The sequence below is a fragment of the Dreissena polymorpha genome, chromosome 10, assembly GCF_020536995.1.
Source record: "Dreissena polymorpha isolate Duluth1 chromosome 10, UMN_Dpol_1.0, whole genome shotgun sequence".
In the NCBI taxonomy this organism is placed as follows: domain Eukaryota; kingdom Metazoa; phylum Mollusca; class Bivalvia; order Myida; family Dreissenidae; genus Dreissena; species Dreissena polymorpha.
This window is the reverse complement of record NC_068364.1, coordinates 66,827,582-66,851,438: the sequence shown is the minus strand read 5'-3', so window position 1 is coordinate 66,851,438 and position 23,857 is coordinate 66,827,582. Positions and strand designations below refer to the sequence as shown.

Sequence of the window (23,857 nt, the reverse complement as noted above, 5' to 3'; positions counted from 1 at the left end):
ACTTTGATTTTAGAGCCAATGTTAAAGTTTTATAGTAGAGGTCACAGTGACCTTGACCTTTGACCTAATGACCCAAAAATGGGTGTGGCGTGTAGAACTCATCAAGGTGCATCTACATATGAAGTTTCAAAGTTGTAAGTGGAAGCACTTTGATTTTAGAGCCTATGTTAAAGTTTTATATTAGAGGTTTCAGTGACTTTGACCTAGTGACCCAAAAATTGGTGTGGCATGTAGAACTCATCAAGGTGCATCTACATATGAAATTTCAAAGTTGTAGGTGGATCACTTTGATTTTAGAACCAATGCTTAGGTTTTAGCACGACGCCTACGGCGGACGACGAGCTGGCTATGACAATACCTCGGGTTTGCTCCGAAAACGCCGAGCTAAAAATGGGGACGAGTTGACCAAGGTACGAGTTGCCTTTGGGATGAATCGCCTGTAAAGCCTTGTTCTTTTTCTTTTTAATTGAAGATGTATACGGTGCTGGACTAGAGCATACGACTGCCATAACAATAACTTGGCTCTCTACTTACTGAGCTTAAGGGAAGATGTTTCTTACACACAAACACTATATTTCATTATTTGACGACATATGATTATGACGGGTGTTTATGTTTTATCAGAGACGTTTGCATATAGACAAACCGTGAAAACAACACTCGATACTCTTGAGCTGTTTTAATTGCATTAAAATTCATAATTCATGTATGTTAAATACTAACCTCATTGCTAATGTCATCAAAATTGATCACTCTTTCGCCCTTAAAAGGTTTTGTGTTAATGTGAAACAACCGTCATCATGATGACTGCATGAATGCTGGATAAGACGCGAGTTTTGATTGGTTCTTTCTAGGTGTCGGAACCAATCAAATTTTATCGCGTAACCACATAGCAACCCGAATTTCGTGCAGTAATTCAATGCTATTGAAAATCGCGCGGAGTAATGAATCTTCCGCGCGATTTTTCATTAGCAACCCGCAATTTACATAGCAACCCGAGATTTGTACAGTAATTCAATGCTTAATTTTCGCGGAAGATATTTGTGTTCCGCGCTTTGTGGATTAGGTCCGCGCGATTTTATACACTACTATTTGTACAGAGTAGATAATATTAAGGTTCCGCGCGATTATTTGAGCCCGCTTTCTCTACAGGGTTGAAAGATAATTGTTCCGACGGAAAATATATTAAAGTTCCGCTCTTTTTAGATTTCGATTTGTATGTAGTATTTTATGGCTATGCTGGCCTTGGTTTTTCGCGGAAAGTGAAAGTTCCGCGAAAAATGAAAATCCCGATAGTTACTATATAAGTATATGTATTTTGGCGGGGGTCCCCTTTGGCTTTCCATAGTTCTTGGTTCTTCAATGTTATTTGAGGAGTAATGAACATTACCTGAGTAAGGTATGTTCTTGCTTCCACTGCTGGTTTAAAGCTGTTCAGGTATGCAGGGTCATTAAGGAGATTGAAAAGACAATCGAAGAGGCTGATCATTTCCCCTTCATCTATGTTTGTGTCATGTATGTGCCGTAGTGCGTTAACTTTTTCTCGCGCCTGTCAAATTAAGAGGTAAGGAAATAATTTCACAAAGATATGCACTTGTAACATGGCATACAAAAATCATTACGTACGTCAATTACTGATAAATAAAGGATGACAAGTAAATTACCAAATACCTTCATGCAGATATTAGTATTCTGGCTAAGATCATCTGTAAAGTAATTCTGCATCCATGTACAGTTGATTAAAGCACCAATTATCCCGTTGAAATCTGTTTTGTCAGCACTTGGTTTATTCTTGTAACCCGTGGGAGGCATGTAACACTTCGCTAACTCCCATGAATCACTGCACCATTTTGTAATGTCCGTATTGCTCCATGATGGGCCTTTTAAATGTGGCTTATTAAAACGATGGTAGACCCAAATGCGATTACCTATTTCTGAACACAGGCGGCACTGTTTGGAGGGATCAATACACGAACTACACGTAGTTGTTTTAAGTATACCGTGTTTTGCAAGCATATTCCGTCGTAAATCCGTGTAAAATGCTTTAAATCCGAGTTCGGCTAATTGTGCAATTACGTCTCTGGTCGCATATGTTGCAATCATACATTTAAGCCAGTTTTGGGCCTCTTTTGTCTCAAACCTTTTTTCCATTGTCAATATTATTTTTTACGCCAGCGTTGCAGTAACGAGAACAGTAACAATATATTTGACATCCAATCTTTACACAATATTTATACTGTAGTACAGATATTCATAACTATGCAAGGTTACGAACACATTTCAAATATTGGGCTGACTTGAAGATTACTTATGCACTTCTCACATGGTTGTCTGCATTGTCTGCAAATAAAATACGACAAATTATTCACATGGTTTGCATTATGATTTTTTTCAAAGAAAAAAAACATACCTGTCAGAAAACCTATAAGCCTGCAGGTAAAGTTAACCTGATTCGCTATTGCAAAGGACTATATTTCTAGAGAAACAGCATAAGGTAACGAATAAATTATTAAATGTAATAATTTCCACACAAATACCATAACTACAACGAAAATTTGCGAATCTGAAACAATATGGTTTATTTTTGTTTATTTACCAAAACGTGAAAAGGCCCCTCTCAGAAGCTCACAACCTCACACTTGAGCAACATTCATTCATAAAACAATAAATTTTGATTATTATAAATAAGCTCACAGCATCACAATTCAAATTGACTGGCAATACAAGAGCTACTTGGTTACTATTTAACCATTTTATAATAAGAACCCAACTATAGCAATACCATTGTAACATTTTTCAAAATTGAAGCATGTATAAAAAGAACATAATAAACCGCAATCGGTGTAAAATCTAACAGCGACACATCGAAACGTGATGATACATTTTACGAAGAGTGAGCGACTTATCTCGTTTGACTTAAAAGATTCATAGGTCTGGCCAAATCTGGCCTTCCTTTGAGGAAAACATAAGGATGATTATTTTACGTGCAGCGATTGAAAATACTATGAAATTATCAAAATGTTACATTTTGGGCGAGATAAAATATTGAATTAAAGTACACACGCCATGAAACGATCCTTTGATACCAAGTTTTGTAGGCAAAGTCCTGCTGTTGAGAACCAGATACTTTTCATTAACAAGTTCATTACAAATTTTATTTAAGAAATAATTCGTGTACGTTATAGTTTGTTGTCGAATAACCCACTTCGCACTCGTGATTTAATCCATACGCACCTAAACTTCCGGCCGTGGGTTATTCGACAACAAACTATAACGTACACGAATTATTTCGATTCTAATACGGGTTTTACTAAATATTTATACAGTGTATCTTATTTGTCTTGTGAACTATTTTATGTGAAGTTCCACCCATGAAAAAATAATTTTCGGCTGTTCTTTCGATCAGACGCGACTTTCATTAATAAAATACCGGATTATTACGCTGGTGGAAATGTATCGGCATGTTTTGTTTAGTAACAGCGCGTGCTTTCAGTGTATAAGCTCCGCTTATAATTATTGAAGAATAACCCATAGACGATTTTCTTCTTGTTTGAAATTTGGCACGTGCCGTGTAAGAATTTTTTTAAGTGTACACACAACATTAGGCGAAACAATCTTTTTTTAAATTCACATACGTCTTATTATTAAGTTGAAAATTTAGGATTATGACCTCATCCTGTAGACGATATAGAAATAGAAAAAAATGTAATTAAAAAAAGTTCAAACTAAAAAAAATCCAAAAATTTGGCAAAATAACTTTTTTTACTAAATCTCTTCAACAAAAATTCTTAAGTTTTAAAATTGTTTGCGACATCCGTACATTTTGCAAAACCAGTAAAACTTCGTGAAGTTATCCCCCTTTACTTTTGATTGTTATTGCAATATAATTTTATCACGAAATGAGCCTATATTGTTCCCGAGTTTCAAACTCATAAAAAATCCAAAAATGTTTGCATTTTTTTTGTCTAAATCCCTCCAACGTAAATAAGTTTTAAAATTGTTTGTGACATCCGTACATTTTGCAAAAAACAGTAGAACTTCATTAAGTGTTCCCCTTTTACTTTTGATCGTTATTGCAATATAATTTACTCACGAAAAAAGTCTAGATTCTATATTGATCTCGAGTTTCCTTAGTTTTCTTTACAAGTTTTCGAATTTACTAGAAAATGATAGTTGTCCTATGAAGAAGTATGCTACCATATAAAGTACTAGCAAGGTCAAAAGTATCTGTTTTTGACATACCTAAACAACTCGAAACTGTTGTGCCCATGTCATCTTTTTTCGCGATACTATTTACTTTTAAGCAAAATAACGACTTTATAACATCACATGCATACTGCAAGCAAAATATTGAAGAGAGTCTTTATTGTGTTGCGAATTGTTCTATTTATTCTCACATTATCTGTTTTTCTCCGCTAAAAACGCTAAAAAACACGATATGTGTGCCTACATATTTTATGCTTCCTGTTTGCTTTTTCCGGGTCTTAAAGTAATAAGCCATAGACTGATTCACTAGAACTCGCGACAACGTTTTCCAAACACAATTTGCTATAACATAACCCGTCTACATGTATAATGTATTGCCTAAATCCCGATTTGTTTCGAATATATTTGCTTCAACCAATTCGATATGTTAGTATTGACCTCACAAATCAACACCGCGGTATTTTATTTGCGTTTTTAGTGCAGTTTATGTATAAGTTTTCGTGATCCAATGGCCATTCGCTCTCAGAAAAAAGTATTACCTGTTTTCCTGAGCAATATTCTGGTAGGTTGTGGTTGAAACCCACTAGACACACGTTTGACTCGCCAAAAATAAACGTTATTCGCTTTTAACTTTTCACTATTTAAGCTAATTTTCAACTTATTAACACATCGTCTGTTCTCATTTTTCTTATCTCATTAATATGCAAAGTTAACTAGCTGTGCATTTAGGATACACATAACTATACAAAGATTATCACACCGTTCAATCGCCTCCAGCGACGACTGTGGATCATGCGACGACTAAGCTACTTTGTACCTGTCGGTAGAAAGCGGAGTGTTAGTATTAATATAAATTGTATAAAGCTTAAGTAACAATCGTGTTAGAATCAAAATAATTCACGTACTTTATTGTTTGTTGTTAAATAACCCACGACCGGAAGTTTAGATGCGTGGTTTCAAATAACGCGTGCTTCGCACTTGTGATTTAATCCTTACGCATTTTAACTATCGGCCGTGGGTTATTCGACAACAAACTATATGCCTAACGTACACGAATTATTTCTTAAATATTTGGTTTTGTTATTGTCAGTAGCCAACCTACGCACAGACATTTGTTTGGTTCAGTGCATGTTTGTAAGCTATTATCGAGTCGACAGCGATATAAAAAATCGGTATTGACTTACACATATTAATAATATTGACAACGATGAAAAAAAGTCAGATAAAACAGGACACGAAACAAAAATGAAATAGCAAATGATAAAACAAATTGAGAAAACTCGTATGTTCCTTTTTAAAAAAAATGCCTAAGGGAATTTTAACTTGTACATTTATTATGGCGAAGTCAATGGTATATATTTTAGCGTAATTTTTCATGATTTCGGATATAAATTTTCGGACACTTTTTCCCTATTTAAATACAGACCAAATATATATATATATATATATATATATATATATATATATATATATATATATATATATATATATATATATTGCAACAGCCAGCCTCAGTTTGTGTGACAAAAATGATTCAAACTTTAGAACTATAAACTTTGATTCCTGTAAACATTTTCTAAAATGAAAGCTTAGTTACATGAAGAACAATACAATTTCGTATCTTATTTTGATATTAAAAACCTTACTAACTGATATCAACTTGAATGCATTTGTATATTTTATTATTTCTAGCGATTGCAAAAGCAAATATCAATGAAAGTTCCATTAACAACAAACAATTACTAGAGTTGAATCCAAACAATTAGCTCACCATGTTAGGATTTTAAACAAAAGCATGAACTGATTGAATTTAAAATCGGATTATGAACGATCATATATTTTATTTTTTGACTTTGTTTATGGCATTCAATTTTAGGAATCAACACTGATACAGAACACAGACAAGATGTATCTAGGATGGTCATACTTGTAAATAAACACACTGATGGTATGATTAATGGCTTTTTCCCATTACACACTCATTGTTTCAGTCTAAGGACACGTTCGTCTTTGAAGTAAAAAGTTAAATGAAGTTCACATTATTAATTGCATGCGCGCAGGTCACATTATTAATTGCATGCGTGCATGTATGAACATATTTATCAATGGATGTTTGTTTTGCAAAAAATATAGGGCGATGCAGAGAATTTCTTTGTACGATATTCATGATTGAAGAAGTTTTTAATGCAACGCTTTTTACACTTTTGATACAATGCAGATGCCAGATTGTACTGAATCGCAATTTGCAACGCTGAACCCGTTATATAAAAGCAAATAGCATATCCAACGCGAATGCATTTGTTTAGAAATTCTAATAAGATAACTTTGCAAATGTCGGTGTTGATACGAATTCAAAATGAGCAATGAGCTTGCAAAGTATGCGGTTGTGATAGATGAAACGGTTTCCTGTTTTGCTGTCATATGCATTCAGAAGAAGATACGTGCATATTTGCAACTGACAAATATGATATATTGTTACATGCAGTTATGCGTTTTCGATTGCCTTAGTTTCATAATTGTGGAACAACTTGCGGTAATTTGGCATAATATTGTGGTTTGTATGGTGAGTTCTTTCTGAAATACCTGTTAAATCTGCCTTGTTCTTCTTGAATGATTGGAGATTTTATGAGTGCATTCGTTTACCGAACCTGGGTGTCATATAGCTGAGAGTTTGATTATTGCAAGTGTCCCGTATAATAATATTGTGAAAGTAAGTGAATATGTGAAAGATAGATAACAATGCTCACAGGGATCGAAAACAAAATAATACACATCTAGGAATTCAATCCAATGAATACTGTTACATATGTATCCTTAATATGAGAAGTGTAAGAAATAAAAAACGGTTTTTATCCATATTTTGTGTTGAAAAGTCCCACTAGCAACACTCAGTGTGTGTATTATTATGTCTGTTTTTAAAGATTTGTCACTAAGTTATGCATGTCACTTTTTCAGAGTCAACGTACCTTGGCCCCGTGTGACTTCTTTGTGATCACACCTCTTCAATTTCTTTACATTACAAGTATTTACAATAGGTTTACTGGTACCTCACTACGTATACTTTTTCATTTGTAGTTGTTATTTCCATTTGTTCGTGAACAACTACGTAAACGGTATTGAAGATATTACAAAATCACAAACATATTATATTGATGTGGAGTATTTTTACGGAAGTTCAAGAATCATACCTCCTTTCAGTCTATTAAGACACAACTAAACGTTACAACATATGTTTATTTAAATGTATTGAAATACACGAATCTACTATCATAGGTATGTTTTCTGTATATCAAGCTGATATTATCAGCAGCTAATTGCTACCTAGAACTATCCAGTGATGATTGAATCACGCGTGTCACCTATCACTCACAAGATGCGATTGACACATTTGAGGACACTTCATCCAAGGTCAATAAATTTAATTAAACTCTTGTTTGCATCTTTTGATTAAAATACGCTTACTTTTGAAAAATATGGTTTTGTTTTTGCAACTTGCACGATACTAGACATTGTCTGAAAAGTAACGTAACAATCCTTACTGCGAGTTCATGAAAATTAAGTCGTAACGTTATTATCAAGTTTTTCACTAGGTTTTATATTTTGGGGTCAGCGTGTCATTTGTATACTGCAAATCAATGAAACGATTGAATATCCATGCACAACATTAAATGCTGACTTGGCTAATAGCTTGCAACCTTTAGCTGAATATCACATGTTATAGAAAAGGACACCTTGATTTTATTATCCCGCGTTCAATAAATTAAATATCTAAAACACAGATACTTTTTGAATTATCTTATGTTTAGGTCACCTCGTCACATGAATGATCGCATGTTGTAAAATAAAGTCTATTGACGAGTGTTTACATCATGTATTGATCTCAAACTAAGATAGTTGCAATATAGATTGCCATTTTATCAGCCAAGTTACATATTCAATATAAAGCAATCTTCGGACTATGGGTTTTCATACTCTGCATTGATTGTAGGGCGTATGTAAACAGTACCAATTACAATACAGTGCCAGTAAATGTCTTAATAAGATCATACGTTTAATCATACCGTAGTAAAACACCCAACGATCCTTAAACAATATATGTGAATAAAGAAAGTTCATATACATTATGAGGAGAGAAGTTCTGAATAACCCTTCTAGTATTTCAAACTCAATTAAAAGTCAGTAAACAAGATTGATCACACATAACTTTGAGTCAATAAAAATAAGTCTTCAAGTAATGATGTTGCACCTCTAGATTTACAATAAACTATTATTAATAATCTTGAAGTTCAAACTAGTCTTTATGACAAAGGTGATGATTGTGGTTTATATTGTGTTATTTTTATTTTTTGGAAGGTACTGTCCAACAGTTGATACCAATCAATCCATAATAAGCGCACCCCTAGGTGTAAAATAGTTTTCTTTTTAAACGCTATACTTATTTATTCAACATGTTTTAACACAGCTGTTTTATGTGTGCCATACATGTATGTGCATTGTCTTTATATTATAACTTTATTGTGATATATACGTACATATGTGGTTCACAATTTTTGTGCAAAGATCGACAATTTTGATACAAATGTACAATATTTCACATCTAAATGTCAAAGAAGAATAAATTGTATCTTTTAAACATTCTTAACAACAAAGCAACCTGAATAATGTTTGTTTTCATCAGTCTTCGAGTGCAAATACCTTGATTTTCAATAAAATTTTTAAACGCAATTATACAGCCGCAATTTTGGAAAAAAATGGCCGCCATGTTGTTTTTTTTATGGCTAACGGGTTTTTTGGAAAGAGCCCATATAAAGATACATTCATGGAACATTTGGGGCTTGCTTACAAGTTTGCAAGATTTTGCTGATAAATGAACCTAAATCCCCAAGCTATACCGCAATTTTTTAAACGTAAATTCTACAACTCTTAGGTCATTGGCATACTCAAGAAAGCCTTCTTAATGAAATCAATTAAGTAGTTTTATCCTGTTCTAATAATAATTAATGTGATCTTTTCGATGAGTGAATCCCCAGTAACGTTTTTGGTCGCCCAACAATTAACCTAATTTTAAAATATTTTTTTTTAATTCTTCATAACAAAGCCGTCTAGAAGTGTATTCATTCTCATAGTATGGATAACTGTATAACAAGTAGAAGTTATTGTAAAGTATTAAATTTTATATTATGGCTGCAATTAGTTGAAATTCATCTTCTGTTGTGAAGTGAAAAGCATTTGAATCAATAAACTCCGTTTTAACCTATTAAGTTGTGATGATGTTTTTGTAACAGTGTTTTAATAATATTCAAATAATCGCATAATATACGTAAAATATGTCCTTTCTGGCATAACAGGAACTATTTACACTGTAAAGAGTTTATTTACTAAGGAAAATTAAATACACATAACTGTATTCGACTGTTACCTGTTACTTTATTGACCTTATCATTAAAAAGTGACCTTACCTTGTAAACAAACTAAGGAAAATGGTTGAAGTTGCCAACTCAGATCATACTAAATAATAAAATAACGTCATGTAAGCAATCAATTGACATTATTTTACGCTCGTGACAGCTTCAAACCGGCAAATCTTTATAAACCTAAGTATTCGTAAGCTTGTACTGATAATACACGCCCGATAAAGGAATATATGTCTTACATATATATGAATACATGCCGATCACATAACAAGTGTTAACCCGAATACATGGATAGAAATGTTGTACGCAAGCAAATATTAAATACACGAATGGATAAGCTGTCATAGAGAGGGAAATGAATGTATATGCGCATTGTAATTTAAGAGCTGATATTGAATATTTACGTCTAATCATGTCTTGTACACGTTGATATAAATGCGTAATCAGATGGCCACTGCGCAACCGTTTGTTTATAGTTCATGCAATAAGGTCACCTTGTGTTATAGGTAAAGGCGGGCGCCTCGCTGCTGACAGACTTAAACCTAACAGAGGATCAGATCAGATAACCGATAGACAGGTCCGGGTGGTGGACTATTCCACGGAGTTCGTTTACTCCGAAGTCGCACAGAAGTTACGCCTATTGATTGAAATAAGCATATTTTTTATTATGACAAACAATTATTTGGAGGGAACAGGTTAATATATTTAGAATTCCGTTGACAAACACACTTGGGTTTGAATTGGTTTGCATAATGGATTAAACTACTTGTTCGGGTCACTGCGCGCGACAGTAAGGTAACATTATACTAAATAATCGAGTTATGTAGCTGCACTCTCTAGATACATCTAAATATTGTACTCGAATGTTAGTTTTACACTTTTACAGTTGTTGTGCTGTATATTTGTAAGATTTTGAAAGGGAAAACGTAGATGTTTTCTACTAAATCACGTTAAATAAGAAACTTTAGTAAAACATTGCGCTGAAACGGGTGTTACATTCAAATACAAATACAAATTCATAGCATTTATGTAGCGCAAAAATTATTTACATATTCAATTGCGCTTCACAATATTACATATTCAGCATTAAAAGCAAAACGTATTTACGATATATATTTATGTTCGAGAACGTTAAAACAATCAACAAACAATTACTATTTTGGTTAGTAAAAATGCAGATTTCATATTAATCCTACAAGTACACTCATTGTTTGTAAAATTGTCCAAAGAGATCTGTTTTCAGCCTTGATCTAAAACTGGCTTCAGATTGACAAGCTTTAAGATACTCAGGTAGATTGTTCCACCATTTTGGACCGACGACGGCAAGAGATCTGTCAGCAAGTTTTGTTCGTCTTCTAGAGATGTTGAATTTTGTGTCATTGTTTGACCTTAATTTGTATTGTCCTCGAGCAGGTACACACAATTCTCTTATGTAAACTGGAGCTGTGCCATTGATTACTCGAAATACTACAACTTAAACTTTAAACATCACCCTGGCCTCTACAGGGAGCCAGTGTAACTTTTTTAGGAGATCAGTGATAGGTTCTTCAAAAGATGCGTTCAGGACTACTCTTGCGGCGTGATTTTGAACTTGCTGTAGCTTCTTGATTTGGTAAGCGGGAATTTCCGTAAAAAGACTATTGCAAAAGTCAATATGCGAATGAACTAATCCATGTGCTAATGATGCAGTAGACTCTTTTCTAAGATGTTTTCGTATAGCTTTGATATTGCGTAGTTGTGCATGTGCGATCTGACACTTCTTCTGGATGTGTTTGTCAAAGTTAAGTGTGTTGGTCATGATAACACCAAGATCTCTTACATGATTGACAAATTTCATTTCGCAACCACCGACAACCGCGCTTGAAGTACTCAATTTCGCCAACTGTTGCCTGCTTCCATATACAATAATTTCAGTTTTTCATTCATTCATTTTTAGTTTGAAGGTTGACATCCACTTAATTACGTCATCAAGGCAACTATTAAGTTGCTGAAAAACAGTCGACTTAATTTCAGAATTTCCTGTTTGAATTTTAAAAGCTAGCTTATGGTCATCCGCATATCCATAAAGATCAGCTGGGTAATTTCAAACATTCCACATTAGATGAAGCGTATGTGCAAAATTAGACGGTATCAGGTCATTGCCCTGCTGCCAGAGCAAAATAACGCTTACGTTACAAGGAACATGGGTAAAAGATGGATAAGTATCATTCAATCACAATCTTCGCCGCATAAATATAATTATTTGTTTTGCTTTTTTAATAAGAGTGCCCGTGATTGAATTATGTGTTACACTCGATTGAAATGACATATTAAAACAAATTAAGAAGATCAGTAAGAATTTTTTTCAGTAAAATTATAATTCAATTGACGCTTTAACATGAATAGGTTCCTCATTTAAAATGAAGGTTTATAAGAAAACACAAACACAAGACAAAATACAAATGAATACTATTTGTTGAAGAAGTGTTAGGTAAGCCATGTCTTTAATCATAGTAAAACATGCAATTCTTTGAAATGGCCGTTCCTGGAAGATGATTCAAGTAATGGTTTTAACCGTTTGAGGTAGGCAACATATATGCCTTTTAAATAAGATATTATGCATAATATAATATATGATTGCACCGAAGCGTGATGCAATAAGTGAAAATAATGTCATTACCAAACTCATGTGGATTTGATTAAAATTACAATCGTTGAAAATAATAATAAAACGTTAAACGGTGCAAAAGTGCGAACATATTGATAATAAAACTTACACACGCGATTTTCGCTTAAATACCGGTCAATACCTTACATGAAAGGTCCTATTTTCGTGCGTTATCAAAAGTAAACGTTGATATCTCTCATTAAACAGAAATCTTATGTGCTGAAATGTCACATAAAGTTCTCTATGAAAACATTCGTACATAACTGTAAAACAAAAAAGTATCGCGCGCCTGTGTTAATCACCCAGACAACAAGATCAATAGACGAGTTACCACTGAACATAGTCCTAAACACACCCACCTACATTCATGAATTAAAAGAATATAATTATATCATCTACAAGAAATATAAAACTTGTACAAGTTACTACTAATGAATTAAGAAGAGTTATTGTATTAATTCATGTTTCCTTCATTCCTAATGTTAATATGATAAACTCGACCTTCACAGCCACGGATTTCAATTCAGATGCGCATTTTTCTCCCACTCACGTGACCCCCCCCCCACACACAAAACAATCACATGACAAAACAACGTGAACAGTCAGCTTGTCACTGGTTGGTCAAACTCAATTATCTTATTTAATCAAGTGTTGTTGTTTCAATGAGTTAACAGTGTGTCGAGGGGAGAGAGGGAACCTGTTTTATCTGCTTACTGTTTTAAAATCGTGTACAACTGTTTGATGCTGAACGTCATTGTTACACTCTCATCGGAACGATAATTAAATGCGTGCCTAATCTTCAGTGTCGATATAGATAAACACCTCTCATTATTTAGTAATACAATTTCCGAAATAGCAATAATTAAATAATCAATACAAACACGTTTCTTTTGTTTATTAATTATTAATTTTGTAAAATAGCATTCTAAAATTTGCGTCGCATGTTATATTTTTATGCATCTACGTTTAACAAGAATGCGATAATCTTAAAAGTAGCTGGAACTGTAAAATAATTACATTGTTTCGCTAAAAAACGAATCCGTTTCGTTTCGATAGATATAATTTTATGCAGACTAATGACAAATGATTTGAAATCATGCTTAAACTAATAAGCATTTTATTGCTTATTAATCTGGCGCGTCAAAAAGTATGTTTTCTTCCAATTCGTGCTATAAGTTCGTAAAGTCAAAGCAAATTGAAAAAAACAACAACAAGGAGCATTCAAGGTATCGTTCGCTTTAATTAACTTTTCAGTATTGCCAGTAGTAATTCCGACTATGCGAAATGGAATACAATTCCGAATTTTTTTTTAACGAGACCGAGAAACAAACAGGTTACGCCTCTGGAATACGGCACTTAAGAACATACCATTGATAGGTGTACCATTCCAGAAACACACGTGATACACACAAAGCATATAGCTTTTTTATTTTGTAAAGATTTAAGAGTTTACACCTAGCTCTGACATTTTCTTAGGCAGAAGCCACATCGTTTGACTAAAGGGACAGAACAGTGCAACCATTGTGTAATAAAGGCACATAATTAAATACAACTCGTGTTTAAAACGAATCATGGCATTTTTGGAAAATGCAAAACATTAGTTTGTTACTATAAGAACATTTGCTCAAATCAAACAGAAATTGTCAATATTGTTAATATTGTGCCGTTCTTTCGAATCCTGCGATCACCAAAAAACGATACAATTATTGCAATCCGTTAAAGTTTGTTTTATATTAATAGAAACGATACATTTCACTAATGTCATATTTCATGTTGAATTTTTGTCAATGGGAAACAACTCAGGTCATGTATTAGCATCCTCATCTCAATGACTCCTCGAACCCTACTTCAAAGTATAAATAGTCCAGTCAAACTGACCTCAAACTAATTGCAACAGAATTTCTAAGTGCGTAAATATGTTGATTTAAACATTATATTAATCATATAAAAAGTCTAGAAAAATCCATGTAGGGGAAAGTTGTAAAATTTATGATTTTATTTTAATAATTGTAAAATATATTTTGTGAACCGTGTCTACTACCGTAGATCTAAACACAAATAGCATCGTCTGCATTTGATCGATACGCCGTAAGTTTCGATAGTATCTTAAAAGCCGGAAAATTGTATAAAATGGACTAATACGAATGAGAAAAGTAAGTAAATCAATATATTTTGTTAAATAATTTATAGTTATGCCCATACAGGTTTTAACGGTGCAGAATGTCCGTGAATGAAAAATGTTATGTGTTTTCGAGTTTTCAAATTGATGATAATCTAAAAAAATAATAAAAAGAATGTATCGTTTCAAAATAGAAGCTTCAATCATTCCTTTTGTGTTGTGTGTCATATTTAATCTTCACGTGTCATTATATTATGTTTTTGATTGATAAAGCTATTTTCCTCTCTTGAAAAAATGATTTATAGCGGCAGCGAGAAAAACAAAAAACTACGGAAGCATATTCATGCAATAAAATCCTTTGTTATTTAACTTTCGCTAGAAAAACATTGACAAAACTGACTCTAAATTATTATAATTAAATATTTGAGGGTTTTTTAATTATATGTATACAGGTTTTGTCTCATTTCAGAATGCCCAGTAACAAGTAATTGTGCATAATTTGCAACATCTGTAAAGACGATGCAAAAAGCTGCAAAGCTTACAAAGAAATGGTGCAGTTCGATAAACGGAGCAAAAAAACAACAACAAAGTAATACCATATTTGACAGACCCGGTCAGTTCGTTCATGCGGAATGTAGAAAATAGTATTGTAATCAATATATAATGTCCCAGGATGAATAACAGAAGAACCAACAATCTGAATGTAAGGCATCAAGATCCAAACTTGATTAATTTATTTTTTACAGAACACTGCTTGTTTTGTTCAGCCAGCAAAATGTATTAAGACAAAAAGCGGCCATGCTGTATTGGCTGTTCGGACTCTGGACTTTCAGGGGACATTTCAAGACATCTGTGAAACAAACAAAGATGACTGGGCTGCTGACTTTCGTTCACGTTTAGAAATTGTATCCGACTTGCCAGCAGCAGCTGCAGATGTCGTACACCGTCAAATGTTCAATATCAATATCAGAACCAGGAAGGCAATTCCTGTCTACTTCGAACAAGAACACCTGAAAAAAAGCAAGACATCCTCAGGAAGACCAAAAGACGCTGATACAGGAGACGCATGAAAGCAGTTGACTTTTTAAATCGAAATGTGGCTAAACAAATAACTATTAATGACTTTACAGACAAAATGAAGAAAATGTGTGATGGTAAAGCTAATAAAGCTCAATACCATGAACGTAGATTGGACGAATATTTTGAGGAATCTGCGATTATGACAGAGATAAATGGCAAACAAAACATCAGCATTAATACTTTATGATTTGTGTTGTGCAAAGAGATATGACGATCCTTATAAAGAAACAAAAAGAAACTTTTGAAAGCAGCAGCAAAGCTTTTCAGTAATGATTTAAAGACTGCTTATTCAGACAAAACTATTTAGTGTATCCAAACCCAGATGTGATTTGATCTGTTGGTATAAATACATAGTTTATGACACAAAGAATTGTTCAATTGTTGCAAGATTTATTTAGCGTAAAGGCTTACAATTGTTAATAGTTTTATTTGATCGTTCGTCAAAAAGTTGAAATTCTGTTACTCTTGTATCTTCAATGCAATTGAGTAATTAAATAGTAATTAAATTGAATGCGTTTTAATTCCCTTTTATTATTGTTTAATTTGTGTTACAATGCTATGACGTTAAATTTTATTTACACTTAAATGTATTATGAATATTGCTGGGCCAAGTGTGAGGTTGAGCGCTCTATAACCAGGTTTAAACCCCCAATGCTTTGCATTGACCGTTCCAAGGCGGTGACCCCAGCTTTATTAATATTTTGTGTTTATGTTGGTTTGTATTGTGCTGTATTGTGCTGTTTTGTACTGTTTGGGCAATCGGTCACTTGCCTTAAATAAAGGACCAACTAATTGTTTTTAATGAAAATTCAATACTGCTCCAGCAGCTGGAGTTTCACTTCTTTATATTGTTACATAAAAGTATTGTCAGTAAGCATGCATGCGAGTATGAACAACCTGCTTTCGTTACTTTGATCAGCGATTGTATTGAAAAGCGGTCCACCTAATATGCAATGAAAAAGTCTCCTCAAAGGTATTCTCGTGTGATTTGGTTGTTTTTATTGTATTATGACTGACCTTGGTTGTATCGGTCAGCTTATGTCAGGCTCAGATTGAAATTAGTTAATGAAGACAGTATTCTGCTTGTAATGAATCAAGAGACGAACTTGTTGATTTGTACAAGAAGCATGTTTCTGGTCAACTTGACTTTTATCCGTCTACAGCAATAGGTTTTTAGATGAAATGTACACATCCTTCCAAAAATATAAACTAGCAATTTCAAAAAATCCAACAGCTTAATAAGTCAATAATCCTTTTGTAACAATATTTTGGGTGCTATATGGACAATATACTTTAAGTTCATGCCCACAAAAGGCAGATATTTGCTTTTTTAAATTAGATAAATCGTCTGCCAAAATTTGCAGCAGGTAATAATTAGTTAAAGCAATGATTTAATATATATTAATACAAGTGTTCCGGGGTGGGAGACATATGCCCCCCCCCCAAACGTGGCCTTGACCGTGACCTTGACCTTTGATCTAGTGACCTGTAAAACACTATGGGCCATCTGCAAGTCATGATCAATGTAACTATGAAGTTTCCTGATCCTAGGCCTAAGCATTATTGAGTTATCATCCGGAAACCATTTGGTGGACCGACCGACATGTGCAAACCAATATACCCCCTCTACTTCGAGGGGGGGTGGGCATACCCCTTCTTCTTCGAGGGGGGGGTATAATAAGCAAAATATAGTAAAAGCATATAATTACTTGTCCACACTATAGAGATTCATTTGGATACATAAAACTTATTTAATAAAAAAGACTTTTCTGTTCACGTTCGACGGGCATTGTCTAATTTGTAGATATTGAAATACCCCACCCACTTTTTAAATATTGTTTGGTCAATAACTATTCATTTGACAATTTTATAAGTGCTTACTAAACTTAAAAATAAATAAGTATTATTTAGTTTATTAATTCAAAACATAGGACACCTACAATTGCAGATTTGAAAACAAAAAAAACAGACCAAGCACAATCATCAACTATGTGATTGAGTATATTTATTTTGTAATTTTCTTCCGTACAGACACTCACTACAACTGATTTTTTTAGTTTTCCCCTCTTTAGATTCTTCTTGACTTTGATATGTTTAAGAGTGAGGGTTGAAGTATCAAAATCAGTCAGCATACTTTCTGTTGCAATTTGTTTGAGATTAAGCCTATTTTGGGCTAGATTGACTGAGCTAAAACATTTTGACTTTCTTTTAAAGGTAAGAGGGTTAAACGTAAATAATACACACACTAGCGCAGTTCAAAAAGCATAGCTGTGCGTAGTTATTTCAACACAACAACATAATAGCATGTCGGCAAATATTGTCTTGAAAAATAGTCTCCAGAGTTTAAAGAAGAAATTGTTCACTAACCGATAAGTTCATCATAGTAATGTAAAATGGGAAATCACGATATAATGTTTGTGAAGGAAACGCTACTTTAACAAGTGAGAGAGTGTGAAACAGTGTATAGTTTAAAATAATGTGTTCAACTTTTTATTTAAATGTTAGACGGATAGTCACACTCAATGTTTTTAAGGAACTCGAGTTCCAATCTGAACACCTAATATATGAAGACGTTATACACACACAAGTGTGTCGCATGTCAACTCAAAATAAAACCGGACCAGTTTGTGTTATTAGCAGCAGGATTTTATTACACGGGTGGAAGTTTTACGGTAGAATGTGTATTTGTGTGCCATGATTACACCAAAGGTAAACAGAGGATGAATAGCTGGTGGAACACAGATGACATGAACCTAAATGTTTATTGTTACAAATAAATAAGGATATCAGTTTCATCATCACCACCATAAGTTTCAACAACTACACCGATGGAGACGAGGACGCCATCCTACTATGACGTTTTGTTTGTCAAAGTTTTATGTTAGGTCAAAGGCATGGGTGTCAGAAAAAACAAATCACCCGTCACAAAGTGAACCTGACTGCAGTATGGTATGTGTTTATGATAAGTATACGTTTGAGTTATATTTTGATCATATATTTAAAGAAGTCAAAGAAAATGCAATAATACTTTCTTTTGAGGACATGTTGACCATTTTGAACATTTTTGAAGAGATGAATTTCCTCCCATATATAATTAAGAACATATATATTGTGAATGAGTGATAATTAGATTTAAAGAAGTATGTCTATAAAAGAAGTAATAAACGTTATATTAATGTATTAAGTATCCATTTCTTGTTTTTCACTGATAATGGTAACAATTCATAGCCAATAAATGTTCTTGTTCGTGACCTAATCATTAATATACCTTTAAATTATCTGTACAGTTGTACGTACTCTATCAATTTGAGATATGAATCTAGCCCTGGTGATTCAAGTTCAGTATATTTATTTAAATGATATACATGTCATACATAAAATTATTTTCATTTAATAGATTACACAAATGAATATTTAGGTTTTTATTTGTTTAGTGTTTAAACCAACGTGTGATTAAGTTGTTTTTGTCGGATCATATTAAACATTTTTTTTGTTTCTACGCGTAAAATGTAAGTAATAAAGTATTTACAAATATGGTCGACGATTGCATCTCCATAACACAGAAATAAGATAATAATGGTGATCATTCAGTATTTCGAATAGGGTTTCGATTCTTAGTATTGAATGCGGTTATAATTAGACCAGAAGTTGACTTTTTTTTTAAAAGTACTAATTTTTCGAAAGAGAAGATATGGTTATATATTAAATATCACTGCGACTTTTAAAGTTGCTACAATAATATCGCAACGTGTTTCGATCCAGATGCATTTTTCCAATCGATTAAACAAAGATCATGCCAATTCAAAGTAGAACTCATTAGAAAGATGACAACCTCAATTGTAAAATATTATAAGAAGCTGGTTAAAACCCCTTTAAAGTGGAAATGAAAAAAATACAGTAGTGTATTATAGAATGAAAACGCCAAATGTCATGACTAGAGGTCACTACTGTATGAACATGTCGTAAGTCAATTTTGGCTTTATAAAAATGTGGAGGAACGTAAGGGTATGAAATTTGTCGAGTATCATACGATACTCGTAAGAGGTTTTTAAGGTTACTACAAGTAGTGTATTTCGAAAGAAATTACAATGTGAAAAACCTATTGTCATATATAACAAAAATATACATGTCATAATCATACATACATGTAAAGTGTAAAAATGGGCGCTTCGTATATATTTGTCGTACTGCAGTTTTTATTATCGACATATCAGCATAAAACATATGTTTAACCTAAAGTTTATATATTAAATAATATATAGATAATTAGTTTAAACATGAAATGTCTTTGAGGTATAACATCGGCGTAGGCATTAACTCTAAGGTGTCAGTTTGACCTTAATATAATTGAAGATGGCGATGCGGATGGGTTGCATGTCTTTTTGGAGTCCAGAACATTTCAACCACTACTAAGGTTACTTGACTTGTTTTTCGCACATTATAAGATTCAACTTATCGGATGCGTTTGAGATAAACTAACACGAATAACCTACATACTAGTAAATTACGTAAACATAACTCATACACTAATTATTTCGGCTTAATACATATCAATATGCAACTAAACTTATAATCGTTTAAACTACAACCAACCTTTTAAACTACAGAAAAAAAACTAACATTTTTTTTAGTTTGAAGAAAATCTAGTAACTTATTTGATGTACAAAAGTTCCAATACTGATAATTCTAAATAACATTCAATAACAATTTCAACACAAAATTTATTTAGCAATGTTATTGTAACATACAAATCGATAATTCATTTTAATGCTTGGTTAAACGTCTAACCAGAGGCTGTTATTTAAATTTCACTTTATATTGTGTGTATAAATTCAGAAATCAGTTATATAGTGCAATACTTTTTAAACTACCATATAGTCAGACGTGAAATGTTATAACCCAAACTTCCACCACAAAAATCAACTGTTCTATTGACAAACGCTCTAGAAAAAAATTACAGGTATTTACTTTTTTGAATGAAAATATAATTATTATATGGGCAAATATTAAGAAATAGTTTATACATGTGTTCATTTTAGATAATGTGACAGATGTGTCGATAGAACATTGCTTATTCCATTTATGTAACCAATTTAATGTTCTAATAAATATTTAGAATTTCGACTCCCAATAATACGATGTATGATTCCGTATACGTCAATTACACTTATTCAGACAATTCTATAAGCATCATCGTTACCGCTTCAGATTTCCCTCAAGAAGTGATAATACTCAGCTACACCTTCAAACAAGTGATTGATAACATAAATCCAAATGTTGGCATTGGACTCACTACATCTATCGTTATCAATCTATTTCCCATATTTAAATCGATTGACGGCTACCGGTTGATTTGACCAGCTTTAAATACCAATGATGTGTTTCGAAAAGAGAACTTATGAATGCAAGCAAAACGAAATCGTATATATATATATATATATATATATATATATATATATATATATATATATATATATATATATATATATATATATATATATATATATATATATATATATATATATGTGTGTGTGTGTGTGTGTGTGTCTCTAACATAGTGTTAGGGTAGTTAATGAATCCTTATTGGATCCTACCCAAATACAACTATGATTTCATGTTTGTAATAAATGTTCATGTAACTGTCTCTTCTGTGTATGTAAACTGTTTCAACATTGGAAGATGTGTTGCGGTAAAAGTATGGAGTATATAACTGTGAATGAACCATCTTTTTTGGTGATGGGGATTTCACAGTATGTCTGCTTCATTCTGCACCGTAGCTAGGCGCACACGCCGAAGTCTCCAATAAGAATATGTCTGTATGTGTGTTTGTCTGTCTGTTTGTATGTCTGTGTATCTGGTTGTTCACGCATATATCTCTCTCTCTCTCTCTCTCTCTCTCTCTCTCTCTCTCTATCTCTCTCTCTCTCTCTCTCTCTCTCTCTCTCTCTCTCTCTCTCTCTCTCTCTCTCTATATATATATATATATATATATATATATATATATATATATATATATATATATATATATATATATATATTGCAAAATAATTATTACATACAAATCTTGACATCTACTTCACGTTTTCATATTTCATAAAATGTGCTATGATAGCTCGACCGAGTTTGAAAATAATATATCTCGACCGAAAAAAAGTTCGCCAAGGATGTTGCAGTTTCTGTAATATATTGTCAATATTGTAAACGTGTCAACGCTTATAAATTGTTTAAGTTGATATTTAGCCCAATAATAATCAAACATGCTTATAAAAATAGTTTAAGTTTATATCAAGCACGTCTAAGATTTGCTATTTTTATTTAATGTCAATCGTTATCACGTGTTTTAACATGGTATGTTAAACATGTATGTCAGCAATATTTAAAATACACATACAGTGTATATCAGCCGAAACTTAAGGCAAAACTTTTTGTAATACAATTAAGTTATTAATTTAATTAATATATACAAATCAACCAGTTTCCAAACAGTCAGAAACAAAAAGAAATGAATTAGACAAGACGCATTTGAACATAATTAATGCACACACATCAGTAAAACTGGTATCACTGCCTTGGAACGATCTATGCAAAAAGACTGGGGGTTAAAACCGGCATTATAGTACTCCGAACGTCACACTTAGCCTTGAGCTATTTACTTAAATGACATATAGACACAATTAATACAACTGAAAACATTATACTTTAATAAACAACAATACGGACATAAATCAATCTGGGGTCCTAGGCTTGGAACGGTCAATGCCAAAACACATTGGGGACTTAAACCATTTAATATGACGCTCACACTTTGCTAAAATGTATACATTAATAAACATAAACCTCATTATATCACGAATCGCATTTTTTTAAAGAGATCGACTGTAACACCATTGAAAAAGTCAATGGTTATCAGAGCAACAGAACCGTAACTTCTTGGGGCACGATGAAATAAAAAACGATAACGAGTATCAACTGCATCACTAAAATAAAACGCACCATAGACAACGCATCAAATACATTTTCATTAAGATCACCATTACTAGGAGGCGACACCGACAATTTAACGCTCTGACACAAATGATATGGACAAAGGTGATTTTGTATCAAGAAATAGACGTCAGCTGAATGTAATAATGTGGCTTTGTTTATTATTCAACTGCTAAGTGATGTTAACAATTCAATCAAAGTTTTTATTGTCTCCAAAACTATTTGACATAAAAATTATCTAAGCGGCCATCTTAAAAAACAACTTTTCGGAGGTCCGATTTCGGTTCAGTTTTGATATGTTATAAAGTACCTTCTACCCTATCAAAATCAGTCAAAATATCTTTTGTAGCAATTTAAGGGGGTTAAATTTACCTGACTACTAGGCGGACGCTGGACATTTTTAGCCTGCAATGCAATTGCAAGTTAAGTGATTGAATAGTTCATTCAATAAAACTTGAAAATATTACTCCTTAACAAATATTGTGTTATTTTAAGAGCAGCATACGGTTGTTAAGCTCTATGGGATGTAAGGATCTAAAAGAAGCAAAGTTTTAGAGAATATACGAGACGACACTCAAATTCATCAGAAAAAAAGCTTTACGACAGCTATAATTTTCAATAGATAAAGAAACTTACCGAACGAGTATGTGCATTTACAGTACTTTCTTTTTTATTTTTATTTTTTATTTTTAAACATAACCTTTGACACTTTTTTCCTAAATGAGGCATATTCCAATGTCATTTTTTACAAAATATTTTCTTTTCAATATAGATATTCATCAAAATAACACAAAATTAATATGATATCGATTAATGTTTATATAGTCACAAATTATATATTCATGAAATCACAAAGAAAACAAGTTTTATTGCACAACAACATTTTACGATAGTGCATCTAGTTGGGGTCAAATTCACGCCTATAAAACTCGCCTACTTTGTTGAAAATTTTAAAACACTTTAATCCCTTTATCAATAATGCGCTTATCATGTATTATTTCTCGTGATTTTATCGTATCAACTAACTTATCTCGTAAACTTAAGAAGATCCCATTTGATTATTTTTATAACATGAACCTTGACATTCAATACATGATTCTAAATTGTGATATTGATACAAAGTATATCTATATGATGTTTTAGTACAAGTAAAAAAAATAAACCTGTGGATATATCTTACATTTACAATTATTAAGTGTACACTATTTAATCTATCATTCATCTTTCGATATTTTACCGGCCAAATTAGTCAACGGCAATCTCCACAAAGAGTTGTCGTTCCTTGCTTGCACATACAATCTCTGCCATCGCAAGAAAATCCTACCAGATCTGGTAGGATTTTATTTGTTTGCTTTAAGCTGGGCCGGGTAAGCACAAGCCTAACAAGGCTGCAGCCTTGGGCCCCCA

At 32.8% G+C, this 23,857-nt stretch overlaps 2 protein-coding genes across 4 annotated transcripts in view; both read right to left on the bottom strand.

Moving 5' to 3' along the window:
- The window catches only part of LOC127847878 (uncharacterized), a 286,419-nt gene that overhangs the window by 25,185 nt on the left and 237,377 nt on the right, over window positions 1-23,857 (bottom strand). The window lies entirely within an intron of this gene.
- The window catches only part of LOC127847877 (uncharacterized), an 86,108-nt gene that overhangs the window by 25,185 nt on the left and 37,066 nt on the right, over window positions 1-23,857 (bottom strand). For both annotated transcript variants that reach the window (XM_052380093.1, XM_052380095.1), the window contains 2 exons: window positions 1,672-2,340; window positions 1,391-1,549 (listed from right to left, as the gene is read on the bottom strand). In XM_052380093.1, the coding sequence (XP_052236053.1) occupies window positions 1,391-1,549; window positions 1,672-2,151 (639 nt within the window). In that variant the 5' untranslated portion in view covers window positions 2,152-2,340. The remainder of the gene's footprint in view (window positions 1-1,390; window positions 1,550-1,671; window positions 2,341-23,857) is intronic.